The 23585-nt window shown below is 47.3% G+C and overlaps 1 protein-coding gene across 2 annotated transcripts in view; it reads left to right on the top strand.

Annotated features, from left to right (window-relative positions):
* The window catches only part of SLC4A11 (solute carrier family 4 member 11), a 169344-nt gene that overhangs the window by 42468 nt on the left and 103291 nt on the right, over positions 1 to 23585 (top strand). For both annotated transcript variants that reach the window (XM_066572917.1, XM_066572916.1), the window contains exons 2-3: positions 1847 to 1897; positions 20273 to 20431. In XM_066572917.1, the coding sequence (XP_066429014.1) occupies positions 1847 to 1897; positions 20273 to 20431 (210 nt within the window). The remainder of the gene's footprint in view (positions 1 to 1846; positions 1898 to 20272; positions 20432 to 23585) is intronic.

Raw genomic sequence — 23585 nt, 5'->3', positions numbered from 1 at the left:
TGTAGAGAATGGATAGACTAGTGATGTCATAGCTTTGTAGAGAATGGATAGACTAGTGATGTCATAGCTTTCTTGTGGTTGCAGGTGATGGGCTTCACTGGAGCTACGGTGGTCTATCTAAGCCATCCAGCATACTATGTTATATAATATATTTTTGTTGCATGTTACTCGTTCACTATGGCTGTAGCTTATTGTTTCCTTTGCTGTGGTGCCATTGGGCTGCGCCTGTCCCATCTTTTAGGTTTTTGTAGGGGGTCATTAAAGGGTTATTGTGTATTTACGCCTATAGCTCAGTGGATTTGCTTTCTTTGGCTTCCCAACAAGTAGCTTGCGGTGAGGTTGTTGGATGTGAAGAGCTCTCTTATGAAATCCTGCCCAGTGTTTTTGGGGCCGGTCATCGGAGTGAGGCGCGTGTCAGAACTGGCCCAGCTCGTACAATAGCGCACAGATCTCCGTGCCACACAGACACTCCTGCAGATCCCCGGGGGACACCGGAGCTGGCCATAGTCTTCAGAAGGGACAAGGCGGGTCATAATCAGTACTTTAGGAATATCCCCTTACATGTGAATATCTGCAGGTCCAATACATGTGTAGTGTTTGCTCCAGCAGCCATGTAGTAGGACGGGGACTTTTCATGGTGACTACTAATTGGATGTGATGGGATAACATGGTGGTCCTCATCTTGTATGGCTTCCCAGTGCTCATTTGGACCAGGAGTGGATAATTACTGGGGTTTTCTGTCCTTTTAAAGAAACCTGTCCCAATGTTAGGAATAGCTTACAAAAATAATGGCCATTACCCGCCCTTCCCCTTGGCTTCCTGTTCCCCTCCACTGACTGACTTGAGCCCCTCCAATTCCCCTAAAACAGGAAGTGATTACATGGCCGCTGTAGCCGGTTGCTGGCCTCTGTACTCATGTGCCGTTCATGAGGTCACCGGTTGGCCACAGCAGTCATGGGAGTAGTGAACGTGATGTCATCACTTCCTGTCTTCCTGCATCGGGGTCAGTGGCGCTGGGAGGGTGTGTAATGGCTATTTCATGATTTCACGCCATTTCTTACCCTGGAGCGTTTGGTTTTTCTCTTTTCTTTAAAGGTTGGAAACCCCTTTTAACCAACTTGTCTACAAATGTGCAGCCGACTGTCAGCTATCACATGGTCAGAGAAGCTAATGGTGGCCCCCTAGTATAGTGGCCCCCTAGTCGCTCCATAAAGTGTTGCTATCATTTGTGAGACTTTTGACATGTCGTTCATTGGGTGGAGGTCTTGGTGCTTAGATCCCTACCAACTAACTTACTTCCCCCCATTCCTGCAATAGGCTTCCTTTGGCTGATCCTTGGAGGTGGGCGTACCGGCCATAGAACACCTCCGCTCAGTCACGACACAACGTCCCCCCCTTCGTTCTTCGGCCCCGACTCCCACTGAACACATGTATTATACATGGAGGGCCCACCGGCTCATGGCTGATAAAGGTTTCATTCTCAGGCCTCTCCTCTAGATTACCCTGGCTCCCATTGACTACCTATTTTTCTCCAGTAGGGGGCGCCCTTTTAATGTTCTCATTTTAGACTATTTGTGGGGGGTATAAATTTTAAAACTGGCATCCCAAATGGTTCTGTGTTAGTTGATGCTCTTCGTACAGTTCTGGGTCACACATTGCACCTCTGTTCCTTAGTGAGGGGCACTCCTTTTACCCAAGAGGTTCCCCGTGCTTCCCCCGTAGAGGCACCCTTTCTGTGCTGGAGCACTTTCTTTAGTGGCTCCTTCTGGTTGGTTTACTGTACTCTGTATAGACTGTATGTATAGAATATCATCTCCAGTTGCTAATTCTGTGTTTCTGTCCGCAGAGAGCCCTCCGGCAGCGATGTCCAGGAATGGATACTTCTTTGAAGAGACTGGTGAGTCTTCTGACCATTCTGATATACAAGTAGAAGATCTAATTGCCACTTACCGTGACTCTGACTAACTTACATTCAGAGCTGCACCCATCATACCCTCCTGACAAACCCACTCCATTTTTTTTCTAGTTTTGGAGCACTTGGTTTGTTTTGCTGGGGAAGTAGAATCCGTTACGTGGCGACCGTTCAGCTGAACCGGCGGAACGAAAGCCTGTCTTGTAAAGAGGGGAAGCGCACCATACAGATCCCTATTATGCATATGGTCAGGCAATGTCATTCTGATGGCTTACACGTGTAGCAGAGCTGTTTCTATTGTTCATGGTGATACCTGACTTGGATGCCTCTGGAAAATGGGGATAACATCTGAGTTGTACTAAATGACCGCCTCTGTTGCGTCTACAACTCAGATTATTTAATGCTTTCTAAGGATCCTTTTTACACAAAGTCATCCCGTCTGTTTGGTGTTTGCACAGCTAATTCAGGCTCGATGAGGGGACCAACAATGGTTTATACCATCATTTGCCCCCTATAGAGCACCATCACAATGGTTTATACCATCATTTGCCCCCTATAGAGCACCATCACAATGGTTTATACCATCATTTGCCCCCTATAGAGCACCATCACAATGGTTTATACCATCATTTGCCTCCCTATAGAGCACCATCGTCAGCAGCACACCCCCCGTTCACATGGGGAGGTGTGTAGTGGACAACGGTAATTTTTTGATTTGCTCTCTTGATGAACAAGCTCGTTATCGGGTAAGCAGCAGCATCTTAACGCTGCCCCGATGATTGGGCAAGGAAATGTTCATACTGGTAGGAACGATCTTGCCTGATCATAAGGCCACAAAGGCAGTGTTCACATGGTTGATTTTTGCAGATCCAGCATTAAATTCATGTCCAAAAGCCTACTATTTGTGCGAATGGAAATCCGCATCCTATTCTATACGTTGTGGATCTCAAATCCTTGTGTGAAGAAAGTCCGCATTCAGGAAACAAGTGATACGTCCTAATTGGCAGGCTGTGTGATGGGCAATCCTCATGATAATTAGCTCCTATGGAATGGACTAATCCCTACGTGGATCTAGGGTACAAACCTGCGCAGGAAGCCATGACTCGGCCACGGGCTCTGCTGTAGTTTATGGGGCGCATTCTTGTATCTAGACATGTATAGTAGCTTAAAGGCTTGTAACAGAATTGCAAGTTATCCCCTATCCTGTGAATAGGGAATAACCTGCTGATCAAAGGGGGTCTTGCCACTGAGACCCCCGCAGATCACGGAAGTCCTGTGTCTCCCTCCTCCTTATTGCAGAGTACTGCGCCCCTTGACAGTGAGAGGAGACTGAATGGCACACTGGTAACACAAGCACACTAGCTCTCCGTTCACTGCAGAGATAGCCAAGCGGCACCCACTGGGGTATTTCCATCCGCATCACTGAAATGAATGGAGCGTTGACCACACACTTGGCCAGCGCTTCATTCACAGGGAAGAAGTGGCCCCCGCGGTGACCGGCAGAGCGGGACATGGGAGTCCCGTTCTAGAGATCGGCAGGACCCTTGGTGGTGAGACCCCCACTGATCAGCAAGTTATCCCTTATCCTGCGGATATCCTGTTCATGGGGGATAACTTGCAGTTGTGGTGCGGGCTCTTTAATGTTCTGCTCCGATGTGGTGTACACGCTGCAGATTTGTCGCGGTGGACGTGATTGCGAAAAATCTGCAGCGTTTACAGTACAAGCGATTGTACCAAATCTCCTCCACCGTGCAGAGAAGATCCTTTCGGAATCGGCGGCATGTCGGTTGTCCGCTGTGGTTTTCACGATTTACTAGCTCAAAGGGAAATCTGCGGCAAATCCATTTTTCCACACTGAAATTTTATATAAAATCCGCAGTGAATCCATCCTGTGGGAACACACTGCAGGGTATTGGGGTATCCAGGGGTAATTACAAGTGCCCCTCCGGACCTGGAGAAACAAAGATGGCCGAACCGCTGCGCTGGCTACTTGATGTGCATAGTAGACACCAACAGTCCAAGAGCCTGCATGGCGCTCAGCACTACTCATGTGGACAGCGCTGGGTAGTCAGAGCATGCTTGTATTATGCATCATTAGTCGGGTAGTTAAGAGAAGCTGGTGCGGCCATCTTTGTTTCCTCGGGCCCAGAGGGTTGCTTTTTTTAAACGTGTTTCCCCCCCCTCACATCAGAACATTTGCCACAGTACAGAGCGCCCTCTACAGGAGAATCTACCAGCAGGAAGATTTACCTTTTTCAGCTTGAGTGATCACTGTATTATGAATGCAGCTTTGGCTGTGAGTAGAGTAGAAGTCTGTATGTCACCCAACTGCTCTCTAAATTAGTGCCAGGCAGTGGGACTCGTTAGCTAAAACTGCTCTGATCTTGGAAAGACTGTGTTTCGTTACTTCCTACCCTACAGTCTTGTTAGGGTCTCTTAACTTTCTGCACGGGACGACCATTAAGATAAATGGAGGCCGCCAGGAAGAAAGGCTTTTGAAGTTGACTGAACTAGTTTTAAAGTGTTTTACCATCGCACTAATTCTAAATAGATGCAGCAACTTTCACTGGAGCCATCAAACGAGCCGAGATCAAAGCCCACGACCGCCGCAGAAATGGGATTCGTGCAGCTATTAAATGTCTCTTCTCAATGATCATCTTGGAGCCGCTGAGATGGAAGTGACCCGGACTCTGAGGATCAAGTAGAAGCGTTCCCGATCTCTGATCTAGCCATAGACTAACACTGACCCGTATAAAGGGATGGAACTAGTATGATGCCACCCAATAAGTGGGCAGAGCCAACAGAAGTGATGGGGTTACTTGGTCAACCCAATATGACTGGCCAATACCTCTCAGTACAAAGATGAGGCACAGCCAGCAAATGTCCAAAGGCCTGACCCTGCTGCTCTTTAAGGGTTACCAGACGAGATTCCCCTGATACCACAAACTGTGCTAAAATAGCAAAGGGGTCGGTATTGCCCCTCCTCTGCCACCGCGATCCAGCGCTGTGGTCCCGCTGTTTCTTAAGCAGAAGTCACTGCTTGATTTACACTGTGCATCGGTGGTCAGACAATGCATGCTGCTTCCTAATTGGGCAGCGCTGCTCATGTGAGCAGTGCTGGCCAATCAGAGCAGTATGTAATAGGCTGCCAATGCACACATGAGCCCTGGTGGTGCATCAGTAGGCTAAGAGTTGCCAGGGCCATCTTGGTTGTATGAAGGCGGAACCAGAAGGAGGACGGTGGCGGCGGTAAACTAAACTTTTGTGGGGGGAAGTAGTTTTGGGCATGGATTTTGTTTTGTGGCTGCTGTGGATTTGCTGTAGAGTTCACCCTTTTGTATTACAAAGGTGATAATCAATAACAAACGGTCATGTGACAGACGTATAGCCTGCACCGCGCGTCCGCTCCGCTCCCATGTGGATTCCACCCCCCCCCTTCAGCGCACGAATGAGATTTGTGGATCGTCTGCATCGTCCTCGGCGCCGGCGTTACCTCCGTAGCTGCTTGTTAGTTTCCATATATCCTGTTAGGTAATTGAAAGGGGAATGGCTTGTCCCACTAACAAGTTATCCCCTATCTACTTGCTGATGGGTGGAGGTCTCACCACTGGAACCCCCACTGATCTAGAGAATGCCGTCTCATTGCATCCTGAAATGTGGGCAGCGGAGGTCGCACACGTTCACCTCCGCTCCAATCACTTGACTAGGACCATTAGTGGTACGCACGCACTGAACTTGGCTATCTCCGGTGGTCCTACTGATGTGAATGGAGCAGAGGTGCATATACACGTTCTCCGCTGCCCAGGCTTGATGAATGGATCCCAGGATCAATGGTGGTCACAGAGGTTGGATCCCCACCAATCAGAATGTTATTCTATTGGGCCTCGTGTGGTGCAGAATGTTACGGCAGCAGAAATGCAGTCCTAAACTCTCGCTCACAACCTGAAGGTTGCGGTATCAATCCCCGCTTGGTTCAGGTAGCCGACTCAAGGTTAACTCAGCCTTCCATCCTCTAGGGGTTGGTAAAAAAGAGTAACCACCTTGGTGGGGGGGGCAATAAATAAATCACCTGAAAGCGCTGTGGAATAAGATGGTGCTATACAAATAACAAGATTTATTTATTATTTTATGGCCAACCCCTGTAATAGTTGGGGAAGGAGATCTCTACTATGGATCCTCTGCTCTTGGTCAGGGTTCAGGTGGTTTATAAAGTGTGCCTTTCACTTTCAAGAACCTGTCCTGTCTGTTTCACAGGCAACCCATCAATATAAATGGAAACTACCATGTTTCCCCCGATAATAAGACAGTGTCTTATATTAATTTTTGCTCAAAAAGGTTTAACTTTTTTACATGTATAGCTGCCTGGACACTATTTAAATTGACTTTTTTAATTACCTGTTAGCAAGGCTTAATTTTGGAGTAGGGCTTATATTTCAAGCATCCTCAAATAGCCTGAAAAATCATTTTGCATCCTCAAAAATTCAGGAAAATCATGCTATGTCTTATTTTCAGGGTATGTCTTATTTTCAGGGAAACGGGGTATGTAATACTTGGTTTTCCCTGTGGGGGCATAGCAGGGAAATTATACAATTTACTGGCAGGTATCTGCAGAGATTACAGCAGATCACCAGCTGGAGGAGTCTTTATGATCAGCTTAAAGGACCCTTCAAACAAGTCGGGGTGGCACAGAAGCTGAGGACCACTTCTATGAGGAGCGGCCACTTGGGTGTTGGTGGATTCCGTCCTCCCAGGGCTCTAGGGCACATGCTTCTTTCTTCGCTGGTCTTGCTCCTACAATCTGGAGTAGACCAACACATGGACTCCCGTCTTCAGAGCTGTTTTCCCATCGCTTTCGTGGACAAGTCTACAGTCAACAAACCTGTCTGGTGAAATACCCCAAATGCCTCACTTGGGCGGACCAGGAAGATTGGGTTTTAATTGCCGTTAATGAGTGGATGAATATGCATGGAGACAATCTGCTAATGGCGCAGACTGTTATGTCATCGCTGCTCCGTGGCCCGTGGCCAAGGCATTATCATAGCAGGAGAGCCAGTTCTGTTCTCTCCGGTGGTAAATACCCAAAAAGCCTTGCAAGGCAACATTTGCCCTTTTGCATTGTGGGGTTTCCCTGTAAACACGCGCAGGCGGCTCGGGAAGCCTCGGGCTTTTTGGATAGCTTTTAAGACGCCGTCTTGATTTGGAGATTAATAAATGTAGCAAAGGGCATTTCCGTAATTAATTGCTGTGTAAGACTAAATAAGCTCTGGGTTGCACATGGGCGCGGCTGCCATAAAGCTTGGCTCATGTCCTGCCGTAGACGACAGCGCCAACCGCTACTCCGCTCTGTAATACCCTACTTCATAGTACAGGCGCGGCCGCCCGTCAGCACCCGTGTTACCGCCGCAGATATTTATAGGTGGATCTACGCAAAGTCTTCTTCCCAGGACAATTGATTCTCTCAGCGATGTCTGTGGATTCTTAAAGGAACAGCAACATTTATGCAAGGCAAGAATTTTTCGAGGTGTAGGTCAGGATGGGTATGGTTCCTCCTTATGGAAGGCACCTAGAAGGAGACTTATAAGGCCCTGCATGCTCCTATGGGAAGATGGAGCCATGTAAAAACCTGCAAACAGTCTCTGCATGCTTCTCTTAGCGAACACACGTCCACCCAGTTCAGCCTATTACCCCCCAAAAAACACCCAATGAGGTAGAAGCCAAATTTTCTTCTGGGTATAAATAGATGATGGGAGATCTCTGTATTGTCCCCTGATATATTTATGCATAGTTATTAGAGCGCCCCCTTGTTACAGTCCTGGGTATAATAGATGATGGGAGAGATCTCTGTATTGTCCCCTGATATATCTATACATAGTTATTAGAGCGCCCCCTTGTTACAGTCCTGGGTATAATAGATGATGAGAGAGATCTCTGTATTGTCCCCTGATATATTTATGCATAGTTATTAGAGCACCCCCTTGTTACAGTCCTGGGTATAATAGATGATGGGAGATCTCTGTACTGACCCTGATATATCTATACATAGTTATTAGAGCACCCCCTTGTTACAGTCCTGGATATAAATAGATGATGGGAGAGATCTCTGTATTGTCCCCTGATATATTTATACATAGTTATTAGAGCACCCCCTTGTTACAGTCCTGGGTATAATAGATGATGGGGGAGATCTCTGTATTGGCCCCTGATATATTTATACATAGTTATTAGAGCGCCCCCTTGTTACAGTCCTGGGTATAATAGATGATGGGGGAGATCTCTGTATTGGCCCCTGATATATTTATACATAGTTATTAGAGCGCCCCCTTGTTACAGTCCTGGATATAAATAGATGATGGGAGAGATCTCTGTATTGGCCCCTGATATATCTATACATAGTTATTAGAGCGCCCCCTTGTTACAGTCCTGGGTATAATAGATGATGGGAGAGATCTCTGTACTGTCCCCTGATATATTTATACATAGTTATTAGAGCGCCCCCTTGTTACAGCCCTGGGTATAATAGATGATGGGAGATCTCTGTATTGTCCACTGATATATTTATACATAGTTATTGGAGCGCCCCCTTGTTACAGTCCTGGGTATAATAGATGATGGGAGATCTCTGTATTGTCCCCTGATATATTTATACATAGTTATTAGAGCGCCCCCTTGTTACAGTCCTGGATATAAATAGATGATGGGAGAGATCTCTGTATTGTCCCCTGATATATTTATACATAGTTATTAGAGCACCACCTTGTTACAGCCCTTGGTATAATAGATAATGGGAGAGATCTCTGTATTGTCCCCTGATATGTATACATAGTTATTAGAGCGCCCCCTTGTTACAGTCCTGGGTATAATAGATGATGGGAGAGATCTCTGTATTGGCCCCTGATATATTTATACATAGTTATTAGAGCGCCCCCTTGTTACAGTCCTGGATATAAATAGATGATGGGAGAGATCTCTGTATTGGCCCCTGATATATTTATACATAGTTATTAGAGCGCCCCCTTGTTACAGTCCTGGATATAAATAGATGATGGGAGAGAGCTCTGTATTGGCCCCTGATATATCTATACATAGTTATTAGAGCGCCCCCTTGTTACAGTCCGTATAATAGATGATGGGAGAGATCTCTGTACTGTCCCCTGATATATTTATACATAGTTATTAGAGCGCCCCCTTGTTACAGTCCTGGGTATAATAGATGATGTGAGATATCTCTGTATTGGCCCCTGATATATTTATACATGGTTATTAGAGCGCCCCCTTGTTACAGTCCTGGATATAAATAGATGATGGGAGAGATCTCTGTATTGGCCCCTGATATATTTATACATAGTTATTAGAGCGCCCCCTTGTTACAGTCCTGGATATAAATAGATGATGGGAGAGATCTCTGTATTGGCCCCTGATATAGCTATACATAGTTATTAGAGCGCCCCCTTGTTACAGTCCTGGGTATAATAGATGATGGGAGAGATCTCTGTACTGTACCCTGATATATTTATACATAGTTATTAGAGCGCCCCCTTGTTACAGCCCTGAGTATAATAGATGATGGGAGATCTCTGTATTGTCCACTGATATATTTATACATAGTTATTAGAGCGCCCCCTTGTTACAGTCTTGGATATAAATAGATGATGGGAGAGATCTCTGTATTGTCCCCTGATATATTTATACATAGTTATTAGAGCACCACCTTGTTACAGCCCTTGGTATAATAGATGATGGGAGAGATCTCTGTACTGTCCCCTGATATATTTATACATAGTTATTAGAGCGCCCCCTTGTTACAGCCCTGGGTATAATAGATGATGGGAGATCTCTGTATTGTCCACTGATATATTTATACATAGTTATTGGAGCGCCCCCTTGTTACAGTCCTGGGTATAATAGATGATGGGAGATCTCTGTATTGTCCCCTGATATATTTATACATAGTTATTAGAGCGCCCCCTTGTTACAGTCCTGGATATAAATAGATGATGGGAGAGATCTCTGTATTGTCCCCTGATATATTTATACATAGTTATTAGAGCACCACCTTGTTACAGCCCTTGGTATAATAGATAATGGGAGAGATCTCTGTATTGTCCCCTGATATGTATACATAGTTATTAGAGCGCCCCCTTGTTACAGTCCTGGGTATAATAGATGATGGGAGAGATCTCTGTATTGGCCCCTGATATATTTATACATAGTTATTAGAGCGCCCCCTTGTTACAGTCCTGGATATAAATAGATGATGGGAGAGATCTCTGTATTGGCCCCTGATATATTTATACATAGTTATTAGAGCGCCCCCTTGTTACAGTCCTGGATATAAATAGATGATGGGAGAGAGCTCTGTATTGGCCCCTGATATATCTATACATAGTTATTAGAGCGCCCCCTTGTTACAGTCCGTATAATAGATGATGGGAGAGATCTCTGTACTGTCCCCTGATATATTTATACATAGTTATTAGAGCGCCCCCTTGTTACAGTCCTGGGTATAATAGATGATGTGAGATATCTCTGTATTGGCCCCTGATATATTTATACATGGTTATTAGAGCGCCCCCTTGTTACAGTCCTGGATATAAATAGATGATGGGAGAGATCTCTGTATTGGCCCCTGATATATTTATACATAGTTATTAGAGCGCCCCCTTGTTACAGTCCTGGATATAAATAGATGATGGGAGAGATCTCTGTATTGGCCCCTGATATAGCTATACATAGTTATTAGAGCGCCCCCTTGTTACAGTCCTGGGTATAATAGATGATGGGAGAGATCTCTGTACTGTACCCTGATATATTTATACATAGTTATTAGAGCGCCCCCTTGTTACAGCCCTGAGTATAATAGATGATGGGAGATCTCTGTATTGTCCACTGATATATTTATACATAGTTATTAGAGCGCCCCCTTGTTACAGTCTTGGATATAAATAGATGATGGGAGAGATCTCTGTATTGTCCCCTGATATATTTATACATAGTTATTAGAGCACCACCTTGTTACAGCCCTTGGTATAATAGATAATGGGAGAGATCTCTGTATTGTCCCCTGATATGTATACATAGTTATTAGAGCGCCCCCTTGTTACAGTCCTGGGTATAATAGATGATGGGAGAGATCTCTGTATTGTCCCCTGATATATTTATGCATAGTTATTAGAGCACCCCCTTGTTACAGTCCTGGGTATAATAGATGATGGGAGATCTCTGTACTGACCCTGATATATCTATACATAGTTATTAGAGCACCCCCTTGTTACAGTCCTGGATATAAATAGATGATGGGAGAGATCTCTGTACTGTCCCCTGATATATTTATACATAGTTATTAGAGCGCCCCCTTGTTACAGTCCTGGGTATAATAGATGATGGGAGATCTCTGTATTGTCCCCTGATATATTTATACATAGTTATTAGAGCGCCCCTTTGTTACAGTCCTGGGTATAATAGATGATGGGAGAGATCTCTGTATTGTCCCCTGATATATGTATACATAGTTGTTAGAGCGCCCCCTTGTTACAGTCCTGGGTATAAATAGATGATGGGAGAGATCTCTGTATTGTCCCCTGATATATTTATGCATAGTTATTAGAGCACCCCCTTTGTTACAGTCCTGGGTATAAATAGATGATGGGAGAGATCTCTGTATTGTCCCCTGATATATTTATACATAGTTATTAGAGCGCCCCCTTGTTACAGTCCTGGGTATAATAGATGATGGGAGAGATCTCTGTATTGTCCCCTGATATATTATAGATATTAGAGCGCCCCTCAGCTGTCTTTTTTTTTTTTTTTTTCTAAACTTAATAACCCCATTTTTTATTACCTCTCTGGGTATTGTAGTCCGTCCATTCCATGTATTACTTTAGTTGCCCACCTTTGTACTCGCTCAAGCTCTGATATGTCCTCCTTGAGTATCGGTGCCCAAAACTGTCCACAATATTCCATGTTTGATCTGACCGGTGACTTGTAAAGAGGAAGAACAATGTTCTCATCATGCGCCTCTAGATTTCTTCTGATGCACCTCATGATCTTATTTGCCTTGGCAGCAGCTGCCTGACACTGGTTGCTCCAGTTAAGTTTACAGATAACTAAACCCCCCAAGTCCTTCTCCATGTCAGTGTTCCCCAGTGGTTTCCCATTTAGTGTGTAATGGTGACATCTATTTCCTTGGCCCGGGTGCAGAACCTTACATTTATCAGTGTAAACCGCATTTGCCACTTTTCTTCCCCCAACTTATCCAGATCCTCTTGCAGCTGTTTACTGTCCTGTGTCCTTCTGTGTTAATATTTGCAGATGACACAAAACTATGTAAAGTAATTGATATTTTACAGTGTAATTTTTCTACCAGGTCATTAATAAATAACGCTCAGTACTGCTCCATGTGGTAGCCCACTGGTAACTATGACCCCTCCACTACTGCCCCCTGTAGTACCCCTCTAGTAACGATGACCCAATCAGAGTATGTAGCATTTATAACCACCCTCTGCTTTCTATCACTGACCAGTTACTTACCCAATTCTCGCCCAGCCCAAACATTCTCATTTGATGTACCAACCTTTTATATGGCGCAGTATCAGACACTTTGGCAATGTCCAGAAACACGAGATCCAGTGACTCTCCCTGGTCCAGTCTAGAACTTACCTTCTCGTAGAAGCTGATCAGGTTGGTTTGACAGGAGCAATCTCTCATAAACCCATGCTGATACAGAGTTATACAGCCATTTTCTTGAGGTCCTCCAGGATGGCATCCCTTAGAAACCCCTCAAACATTCTACCCACAACAGAAGTTAGACTTACCGGCCTGTAGTTACCAGGTTCATTTTTTTTAGCCTTTTTTGGATATCAGTACCACATTAGCGATGCTCTAAACTGATCGAATTTTGCCCTTCTAAAGTTTAGTATTTTCATAGTTTTCCAATTAAAACTCCTGCTTGAAATACAAGTGGAAATGTATTATATGTTCACTATTTCCCAGGTGCCCCTGACCTGCACCCCTATTATTCTGTCAGGTCTGTTGGTTAGTATTAGGTGGCCATCCCCCTAGTTGCCTCCTGTACAAGTCGGGTAAAAGTATTCTCTTTAGTCATTGACTGAAGCGTATTACCTTCCTGAGATCCGCAGGTTTCGGCTTCCCAGTTTATATTCGGATAGTTTAATACCCCATAATAATTCCCTCATTGTGATTTGCTGCTTCATCTGTTTGCTTCAATCATAGACTTTCAGTGGCTTCTGTTATATTTGGTGTCTATAGAAACCCCTGTGAGGATGTTGTTATTGTTCTACCTACAGAGACCCCACACGTTCCTCTCCCTCCCTATATCGTCCTGTAATGTGGGCTTCAAACGGGATTTTACGTAATGATAAACCCCTCCTGGATCTCTACAAGGAGAGGTGGTACCCCCAGAAGTAGTCTCCGTCACTGTGGAGTTGATTACACAAGTTTGCTTTTGGCAATTTCCTAGAGAATAAGGGTTTTATAGCTATTTCTCCTGCTTTTTTTTGGGCTGTTGGGGCCTCCTGACCAAGGGGCTCGCTGCTCTCCATCCTGGTTCCAGCAATGCCTTCTGATCTGGTACAGGTTTGCTGACCCTGTAATAAGTAACGGGAGCGCATGCGTGTAATGGGGTAAATGTCTCTTGGCGGATATCTGGTCGGCGGCTCCTAAGGCTGCCTTGGTTTTAGTCTAGTGCTGTGTCTTGGTTTTGTAGGCTTTCCTCTGGTAACGTACATCATACGGCCTCGGCGAGCAGATGGCGGTGACAACCCGCTATGTGGTGATCTGCTCTATAACGGGTCCTGTAACACCGCGGGGCTCCAGGGATGTTATCAGCATTACAGACATTTGTCTTTTCATTCCAGAAATTCCTCAATTGCGCTTCCCAAGTCCGGCGTCTACTATGAAGTCATCGGGAATAATGTCTTCTGCAGGTGACAGCGGCCAACCTGTTGCCAGCCGTGCCCTGGAGAAAGCACATAAACAGTCCTGTTATTATCTTAGCGGTTAACCTTACTTAAGTCAGTACACTCCCTCCGGAAGACGTCTCCGTACAAGAAGTGTTCTTTAGGAGAGTCCTGGATTGTGTTTCTATGACCAAGTGGCTAAACGCACAACGTCTGCACAATGCCAAGTGGTTGCACAGATGGGGTAAAGCCTCCACCAGTTCATTCTGTAGCAGGGGAAGCTCTTTATAGTTATAAAAGTGAGATTTTTGATAGGCAGTGCACAACAAAACTAGTCGGGGTCGGAACAAACAGTACCCGCTGCGAAATTTTCTTTGGCGCTGCATCTGCGGTAGTAATAATAATAATAAAATATATAAATAAAAACACTACACCAGAACCAAGCTGATAATATAAATACGGCACCAGGACCAAGGTCACTTCATGGCTACAATAACAGAACTAAGCTCATAGCATAAATACAGTCCTACAAACAATCTCATTACATAAATACAGCTCCAGAACCAAGCTCATAAAGCCCTAGAATCAAGTTGATTGGTTTTACAACAGTGTGTCAGAACATCAGAGGGACAGAAATAGAGCCTGGTGGAGGAGGAGGAGGAGGAGGATTCAAGTAGCTCCACAAGACGCTGCCACAAGAAGGTCATTTGGCCAGTTGGACTTAAGGGAGGGTGATCATTCCCAGCTTACGTCCTCCTGGTGGCCAGCACCCTGTGTAATGGCATGTATCACACATGGCTAAGGCTAGCCATGTATTTGCCCTCCAGAAGGATATTTCTGAGGTCGGTAATTGAACTCCTGATGTTTGCTACATGATGCCATCATGCCACTACCAAATGGGAAGTGCAAGAATGATGGGGGCTAGCATAGACTCTGCAGAGCTCAGGGGGTAGCAGTTAGGTACCGATCTCCTGGCATCACCACTAAGCTACAGGGAGCCATGATGCCGGGGGAATGGTATCTGACTTCTGAGGCCTCTGATTGGCTGCAGAGGTCAGTTGGTAACTGTTCTGGAAAAAAATTTTCGGCAGAATCACCGGTGGCTAGGTGAGAGGACGGCTTAGTACCGCTGGGCTTATTGTTTTAAGAGGCCTAGATCAAATTTTAATAAACTGCCTTGCGAATGAAAACCGGTCGGCGGGACTGTGTATGTCCGTAACGTAGACGGCTTCTTGTTTTCGGGCTCCACCGCTCAGGCAGCAAAAACATCAGGAGATTTAGGATAAAAGGAAGCAGAACGTTTCTGCGGTTCAGCTCTTTTTCCTTTCTTCATATCTTGATACCCGTGTGCAGAGAAGGTTGACAGGAGACGCTGCTTGGCAAACCGAGATGTTTTTTTAGCAGTGTGTCATGATGGCGGTTCTTCTCCATGTGTCCTATCGGAGCATACGGATGCCACGGAAGAGAGTACTCCATAAGGGACTCCTCACTATCACTGTGGAAAACTGCTTATGAAGAACAGCGCTCGCTGTGGCGGACTCGGCCTCTACATGTATTACACTTTAAAGGAGATGTCCCGCGCCGAAACGGGGTTTTTTTTTTTTTAAACCCCCCCCCCCGTTCGGCGCGAGACAACCCCGATGCAGGGGTTAAAAAACCCACCCGCACAGCGCTTACCTGAATCCCGGCGGTCCGGCGTCTTCATACTCACCTGCTGAAGATGGCCGCCGGGATCCTCTGTCTTCATGGACCGCAGGGCTTCTGTGCGGTCCATTGCCGATTCCAGCCTCCTGATTGGCTGGAATCGGCACGTGACGGGGCGGAGCTACACGGAGCTACACGGAGCCCCATAGAGAAGAGGAGAAGACCCGGACTGCGCAAGCGCGGCTAATTTGGCCATCGGAGGGCGAAAATTAGTCGGCACCATGGAGACGAGGACGCCAGCAACGGAGCAGGTAAGTATAAAACTTTTTATAACTTCTGTATGGCTCATAATTAATGCACAATGTATATTACAAAGTGCATTATTATGGCCATACAGAAGTGTATAGACCCACTTGCTGCCTCGGGACATCTCCTTTAAAGGAGATGTCCCGCGCCGAAACGGGTTTTTTTTTTTTTCAACCCCCCCCCCGTTCGGCGCGAGACAACCCCGATGCAGGGGTTAAAAAAACCACCCGCACAGCGCTTACCTGAATCCCGGCGGTCCGGCGTCTTCATACTCACCTGCTGAAGATGGCCGCCGGGATCCTCTGTCTTCGTGGACCGCAGCTCTTCTGTGCGGTCCACTGCCGATTCCAGCCTCCTGATTGGCTGGAATCGGCACGTGACGGGGCGGAGCTACACGGAGCCGCTCTCTGGCACGAGCGGCTCCATAGAAGACTGCTGAAGACCCGGACTGCGCAAGCGCGGCTAATTTGGCCATCGGAGGCCAAAAATTAGTCGGCACCATGGAGACGAGGACGCTAGCAACGGAGCAGGTAAGTAAAAAACTTTTTATAACTTCTGTATGGCTCATAATTAATGCACAATGTATATTACAAAGTGCATTATTATGGCCATACAGAAGTGTATAGACCCACTTGCTGCCTCGGGACATCTCCTTTAATGTCCCACATGCAATACCACATTTTTCCTGTAGTGGCCACTGCAGGGAAGATGTATAACTGGCTGCACTCCTCTTGGCAAGAACAGCTGATCGCCGAGGTTAGAAAAGTCAGCTTCCTTTTAACATTCAGTACAATTCCTGGGGCTGCAGTGACTGAATGTAGGGGTTAACCCTTTCCCCACATTGGATCTTTATATAGTCATGTACATGTCTATCGTAATGTCAGAAGGTGTATATGGAGCCGTCGCACATAACTGCGGTATTCAACATTGAAGACTCCAATTCCAGCTTTTCATCCCCTTAGATGACACAGTCAGGGCTGACCACGGCATTCAAGTGGTTAGAGAGGGAAGGGGACTCCCTGTCACCAATCACCCCTGAGGATGCTAAGCTGTTGCCATGGCAGCTGGAGGCGGAGTGCAGGCCTGCCGTCATGGTCTACCTATTATACCGTGCCCCTGGTGTAATAGGATGGCAGCCGTAATACAGAGGTATTTCAGTGTACTATACAAGCAATCAAGATGGCATGGATGAAAAATGGCTGTGATAGGAAGGGGTTAATATTAAGGAGGAGAACAAAATCTGGAATTTTATTAAAAACCTCTAATGAATTTTCTAAACCGAATTGCCATTTGCTTCAGTGCTGTGAGCCTGCGGCTGGGGATTCCTCCTACGCTGTGACTTTTATTTCCCGAGCGCCTTCAAAGTGCCGCGTCTGCCGCTGCGTTCTACGGTTTGGGCCACATTTGGCCCACTTGCTGTGTTGTTTACATTAATTGCGCACCAGCTCCTTTGATTGTGCGCTCGTTAAAAGGCGACACTCCAGTTTGCAAATGGGGTCTCCTCGATGAATAGGATGGAAGAGCGCTCTCGTAATAAATGCGAAGGCGCAGATGACGATGAGAGCCGCAGGACGCTCACGGAATAAGATTACGGAGTCATTAATGAGAGCGATTGGATGAGGGGGTCCTGGAGGGAGATGGGTTTAGGGCTCCCACACACACGCGTTTTTTTTTTACGCTAATGTCTATGGGACTTTCTAATGTTAAGAACGCAACACAAGATTGTACTTTGCGATTTTTGTGCGATGCGTTTTTATCATTACAAAGTCCCATTGACAATCGCGTAAAAAAAACCCGCAGAGTTTTAAAAAAAAACCAAAAAAAAAAAAAAACCGCAAGTGTGTGGGAGCGCTAAGTCCCAGAGGAGGCGGCGCTGATTAGGGGGTTCATGTCTATGAATGGGATGTGGCCGATGCTTGGCCTATGGATTGTGAGCGGTATTTTATAATATTTCGTGTAACGCCTGTATGATTGTAGATCGTGTTAGAAATGCGAAAACGCTGGATTACTAATGCAACACGAAATGATGGCGGCCAAGTTACTGTGATGAGCAGAGTAGTCGCCACAATGTGACAGACCGGTCGCTATGGATATAGTCAGACGTCAGGCTCTTGTATACGGGATTGTCGGGCCACACCTACCACTAGCAGCCCGTCTGTGTACGGCTTCAGGGGGCAAAACCTGTACGGAAAAAATGTAACCGCTCCGATTTGTCTGTGAGATCGCAAAAACGTGCCCATTATTTGCTATTGGCAAGTTAAAAATTGCGCCTACATGTGAGGGTGATGCGGTTTATTTAGTGTTTTTCATTCTCATCACGCTTGTTCAGCTCGCTGCTGTCTAGCAAATCGCCTGCAATATCGGTCCAAGATTCGCGGATTCATGGCGTCCGCGCCCGAGTAAACAAGGCCTTATTCACAGGAGTGTCCGATTTCGGTCTGCAACGCCTGATCCATTGTAATCGCGCATATTTCAGTGTTCCCTCCTGAGTCCCGTCTAATGCTCAGCTTTTCTCATGCTGCACCCGTTGACTCGAGTCGTCGACTGTCTCACAGAATAGGAGATGCTGCAAAAACCCTGCATGTCGGAATAGTCCTATTGAGTGTAATGACTCGGTGTGCCGTAAGCCGCGCCCACGGACTAGACATACGCTTGTGTGGGTAAGCCCTAGAGGTGCCCATGCCACCAACATTGGTCCGACGGCTATTCCCCCCGACTCCCGCATACACGCGTGTGCTCCGCCCGGCCAGCAGTGCCTTTACACCGGGCAGTGGAGAAGGATTACGTGTTAAGATTCAACGTTCCCAGGCCTCCTTTGCCCCCACATCCTTTCTCAGGAAGCCCCACGTACCGCACATGAGAGCGGGCTTATGACCCGGGCAGGGACTTGTGGGATTTTCTTGTGCAGCGGTGTGGAGAGTCTACTGAGAATGGTAGGAAGGCCTCCAGCGATAGGAGACCCTGCGGATAGAAGCAATTCGTCACTAAAAGGGGTCAGAGGAGGATGTTGGGAATGGTTGTGATGAGCGGGCGCTGTACAGTCAAGTACCCTGCTGCTCCACACAGCTTGTTCTGTGGGAAAATTCAGGATTTCAGACCCAAGCGAGTTGGAAAAGATCATAGTTTGTGCCTGGGACTGCCACCCACGCAGGGGTTAATGACACTCGCACAGACGGTATTTCTCCTTGGCCGGCGGCCATATTTAAATGCCATATGAAGTGAAGAAACAATTGATTTAATAGGTGTCTTTGTGTAGAAGCAGAGTATTGCGACACTCCAGTACTGAGCTGTTTTTGTCTGCGGTGCTCGGTGGGCAGCACCCAGTGACTGAGGGCACCTATGCCCGTACGTACACACTCGCTCTCCAATACCCTCAGGCACATTTCACAATGACCACAGAGATATAAAATAGCTGTTTTGTTTCACCCTAATGTGTGTTTTGGCCATTAATGGTGTAGAACGCCGCTTATTACTCACTCCGTCCCTTACACCCATGACGGTACCCATGAGACAGCCTGCCTCCCATCGGGCAGGAAACTGGAACTCCTTCTGGCTCTTTAAAGGTGGGAATACCCAGCGCCACCCCCGTTCCTGTCCATGGAGTGGGTTGTGATGGAATAACAATTGGATTTGTCATGGGACTGCAGGGCACCTCGCCCTTCACCCCCATGGGCATAGGGTGTTACTGAGGGTGTAAGACTCCGGCCAGGAGCCACTGGATGAAGTCTGGGCTACCTTTCCTGTCTCCCTGGCTGACCGTTGCGCTCTGTGTTGGTCCTGCACCCTGGGGTCCCTCCCTGGCGGTGGTGGCAGTGCCCAGGTAGTGCCTCGGAGGCCTCTTTCTGCCCGCCGTTAGGCTGAACGGCACGTGGTAGTGGGGCACGTCTCTTCTCTCACTCTTACCACAGTGTGCTGAACCCCCGGACCCGCGACTGGTGGCACATGGCAGTCTGGTGGGGGGTTAAGGCTTCTACCCCAGCTTCTATCTTTGCGGATAGAGGTTTTTATTTCTTTTTGAACTAGGCTTATCCGTTAGTTCTGTTTGTTTTTAGCGCCCTGAAGGCTCTGGCCAAAACAAAAAATGGGGGATTCCCTTTTACAGGATGATTCCCTTGGTGACCGGCCTTGTTGGAAGTCACTCAGATTGCTGGATCTTCCAATCTAATGTGGATTCACACTGAAACTGATCCACGGTCACTTGTCACGTGACTTTATGCCGCACTCCGGGGTCACGGGGAGAATTTACATACAGGGACGCGGCAATCGTAAAAGGACGGTCGGCTCTAATAAAGGAGCCATTCAGTCTATAACATTAAGTATAACCTTTTACTATGTAATGTAGAATATATATTTTGCATCGGGGTTAGTGTTGCCCCTTGAGCCCGCTTCGTAATACTAAGATACTCCCTGTTTACCAGTGAAGTGTCGGTCATAAATCCTCATTTGGCGGACTGTCCTCCGGGACCCCTCTCACATGTCTTATGTTTGTTTGCAGGTTACCTTAAGTGCGACACAGATGACGGCTGCGACAACAAAGAGGAAGAAGGGGGAGGAGGAGAGGAGCTGTTCGATACTGTCCATTCTTCCATCGTATCTGGGGAAAGTATCCGCTTCTTTGTGAATGTCAATCTCGAAGGACCACAGAACACGACAGGTGGGTGCAGGACGTGGCTGCTGCGCAGAATGTGCTAGAATGGCTTAAAGGGACCCTGCAGTCCAGGACAAACAAAGATGGCCGCACGGCTTCTCTGACTGCCGGATGCGTGCTGTACATCAGAACATGGTAGACGCCCGCCCGCTGGTGTGAGGCGCTAGTCGCCCGCCCCTCCCGGAGCACTGCATTAGGATACATCATTAGTCCATCAGGTAGTCAAAGAAGCAGGGCGGCCATCTTTCTATGTCTAGGAGAGGAGGGTCCTTTTAAATTGCCATCCCGGTGGTCTTGTTGGAGCTACATTCTCTGTTTTCAGCCATTGATTATCACATACTTTAGTTTGCAAATAGGATTCAGTTGAGAAAGTCGTAGTCACCTATAGGCGAATTGCAAGGCTATACCCACATGGGGCGGGTCTGTTGTGGAACGTCCGCAGCGGAAAATGCACCTTTTTGGTCTGAAATTCACCCCCTCATTGAAGAGGTGGGATCCGCACTGCCGCCCCGCAGGTCAGTTTCCGCAGCGCAGTTTTTCTCGACCTTTTTTTAATCTCCCCCACTTTGCTGATGCTGTAGATGTTGCAGCTTGTCTGTGTGGGGAGTCTGTACAGGACATCTTTGGCAGTCCCATCCCGTGTGGACACGGCCTATGGAACGTGGTCTGTTGGCTCAGGAAGATGGAGGTTTACTGCACTTGCTCCTCAGCAGTATTGTGAGCTGCTGCTGAGTAGTCGGTGACTTTATTCTGCACTGGTTTGTATCCGCCCTCACCAAGGGCTCTGCCTGTTCCCCCGGATCTCTGCCCAGATTTGCATCACTGCCGATGGGAGCCGCACCGATAATGTCCTATGAAGTAATGATTGGTTTAGTCCGGACTCCATTACACGGCACGACTGATGCAACCCCTGAGGATCGCCCCCACAGTAATCGCTCCCGTGAAAGGAGGTGGAGCTGATTGGAGATCGCTCCGGCCGCCCGCCTCCGTTCACCGCCAACACACCTCTTTACACAGGACGATCGTCTTGATTTTTATGCCTGTGCGAACTGAATGACGAATGATAAGCAAACGAATTATCATTCATGGTACATTCGTTGGCAGCATGTCCACTGAACAATCATTGCTGAGATTCCTGCGATCCAGCGATAAGCTGAATGGTCATCGCTTTCTGTAGCGGGGCTCTTACACCGCTGCTATAAAGGGACCCCTTAAACGGTGACCTAACGGGTCATAGATCTGCAAGGGGAAACGTCAACCCAAGTTACCCCCTCTTATAGGGCTATTGGCATCATATCCTAGATGACTGACGGGTATGGGGCCCACCTATCCAGACAAGAGGGGTCTACTCGTCCCCCGCTCACATTTCCTGGTCATTGCGTCCTTCATTGAATTCACCTTTTCTATTTAAAGGTGTTTCCATCATGCACACCGGATACAGGGAGCGACTGGTTGATTGAAGGGGGCACAGCTGGTAGGCATACAGCCCTGGCAGGTCCTGCAGTGGTGGGCAGCCGAGGACGGGCATGCAGACCTCCGCTCTGTTCTCTATAAAGGGAGCACCAGAAGTAGTTTAGTTTGTCCATCTGTATGGGAAAACCCTGTGCTATGGTGGCAGTGGGAGTTTGGGGTAGAGTCGAGCACTGCCAAGCCACTTCTATTATGTTCATACGTTAGTAGGATCATTACCTCAAGCTGGAGAAATGCAAGCCTAGAGCTGGCAAGGTTATTGCAGTTTCTCTGCATGCCGTAGACCCCCCCGGAGACCAACTGTAGACCCCCCCGGAGACCAACTGTAGACCCCCCCGGAGACCAACTGTAGACCCCCCCGGAGACCAACTGTAGACCCCCCCGGAGACCAACTGTAGACCCCCCCGGAGACCAACTGTAGACCCCCCCGGAGACCAACTGTAGACCCCCCCCGGAGACCAACTGTAGACCCCCCCCGGAGACCAACTGTAGACCCCCCCCGGAGACCAACTGTAGACCCCCCCCGGAGACCAACTGTAGACCCCCCCCGGAGACCAACTGTAGACCCCCGGAGACCAACTGTAGACCCCCCGGAGACCAACTGTAGACCCCCCCCGGAGACCAACTGTAGACCCCCGGAGACCAACTGTAGACCCCCCGGAGACTGTTATAATGATGCTTGGGCACCTTTCTCGCTATTCACTCTTCCTGGGAGCAGAGATGTCTCTACATTACACAAACCCTCACTGATTTGGCAGAAGGGCCCCTCATTGGTTGAAGCTGCTGCCGCACACGGGTTCGCGGTTACCTTCCCCTTTATATCAGGATGTGATGCCAACCCTACATCCGGTGATGAGTTGGGTAAAACGTGCCGCTCTCCTTCAGTCCCGTGTGATGTTCCCAGGTTGTACCAGACGTATAGCTGTGGGAACAATAATGTGGACTGTTAGGTTTAATAACCGAGGACGCTTACCGTGTTCCCTCGTACCAATGACACCGATCAGCTCATCCCCCTCGCACTTATTCTGAGTCCTCAGGGATATTACAGCTGGCTATTCCTGCGCAGTGAAAGTCATCACAAAAAGCCAGGAGTTATAATAATATATAAAGCAATGCTGGAATGTGGGAGCTACAGTACCACCAGCACCTCAGGGGCAGCGGCCTATAGGGAAAGGCTCGCCATTACACAGAGATGGAATGAGAAGAAACGGTTGGATGACTTCAGAAGTACATTACTTATCCTGTACCGGTCCTGAGTCACATCATGTATTATACTCCAGAGCTGCACTCACTATTCTGCTGGTGGAGTCACTGTGTACATACATTACTTATCTGGTACTGATACTGCATTATATTCCAGAGCTGCACTCACTATTCTGCTGATGGAGTCACTGTGTACATACATTACTTATCCTGTACTGGTCCTGAGTTACATCATGTATTATACTCCAGAGCTGCACTCACTATTCTGCTGGTGGAGTCACTGTGTACATACATTACTTATCCTGTATTATACTCCAGAGCTGCACTCACTATTCTGCTGGTGGAGTCACTGTGTACATACATTACTTATCCCGTACTGGTCCTGAGTTACATCCTGTATTACTTACTATTCTGCTGGTGGAGTACAGCTCTGGGGTATAATACAGGATGTAACTCATGATCAGTACAGGATAAGTAATGTATGGAC

This window comes from Eleutherodactylus coqui, chromosome 7, assembly GCF_035609145.1.
Source record: "Eleutherodactylus coqui strain aEleCoq1 chromosome 7, aEleCoq1.hap1, whole genome shotgun sequence".
NCBI classification, from domain to species: domain Eukaryota; kingdom Metazoa; phylum Chordata; class Amphibia; order Anura; family Eleutherodactylidae; genus Eleutherodactylus; species Eleutherodactylus coqui.
This window is presented reverse-complemented; position numbering and strand designations above follow the sequence as displayed.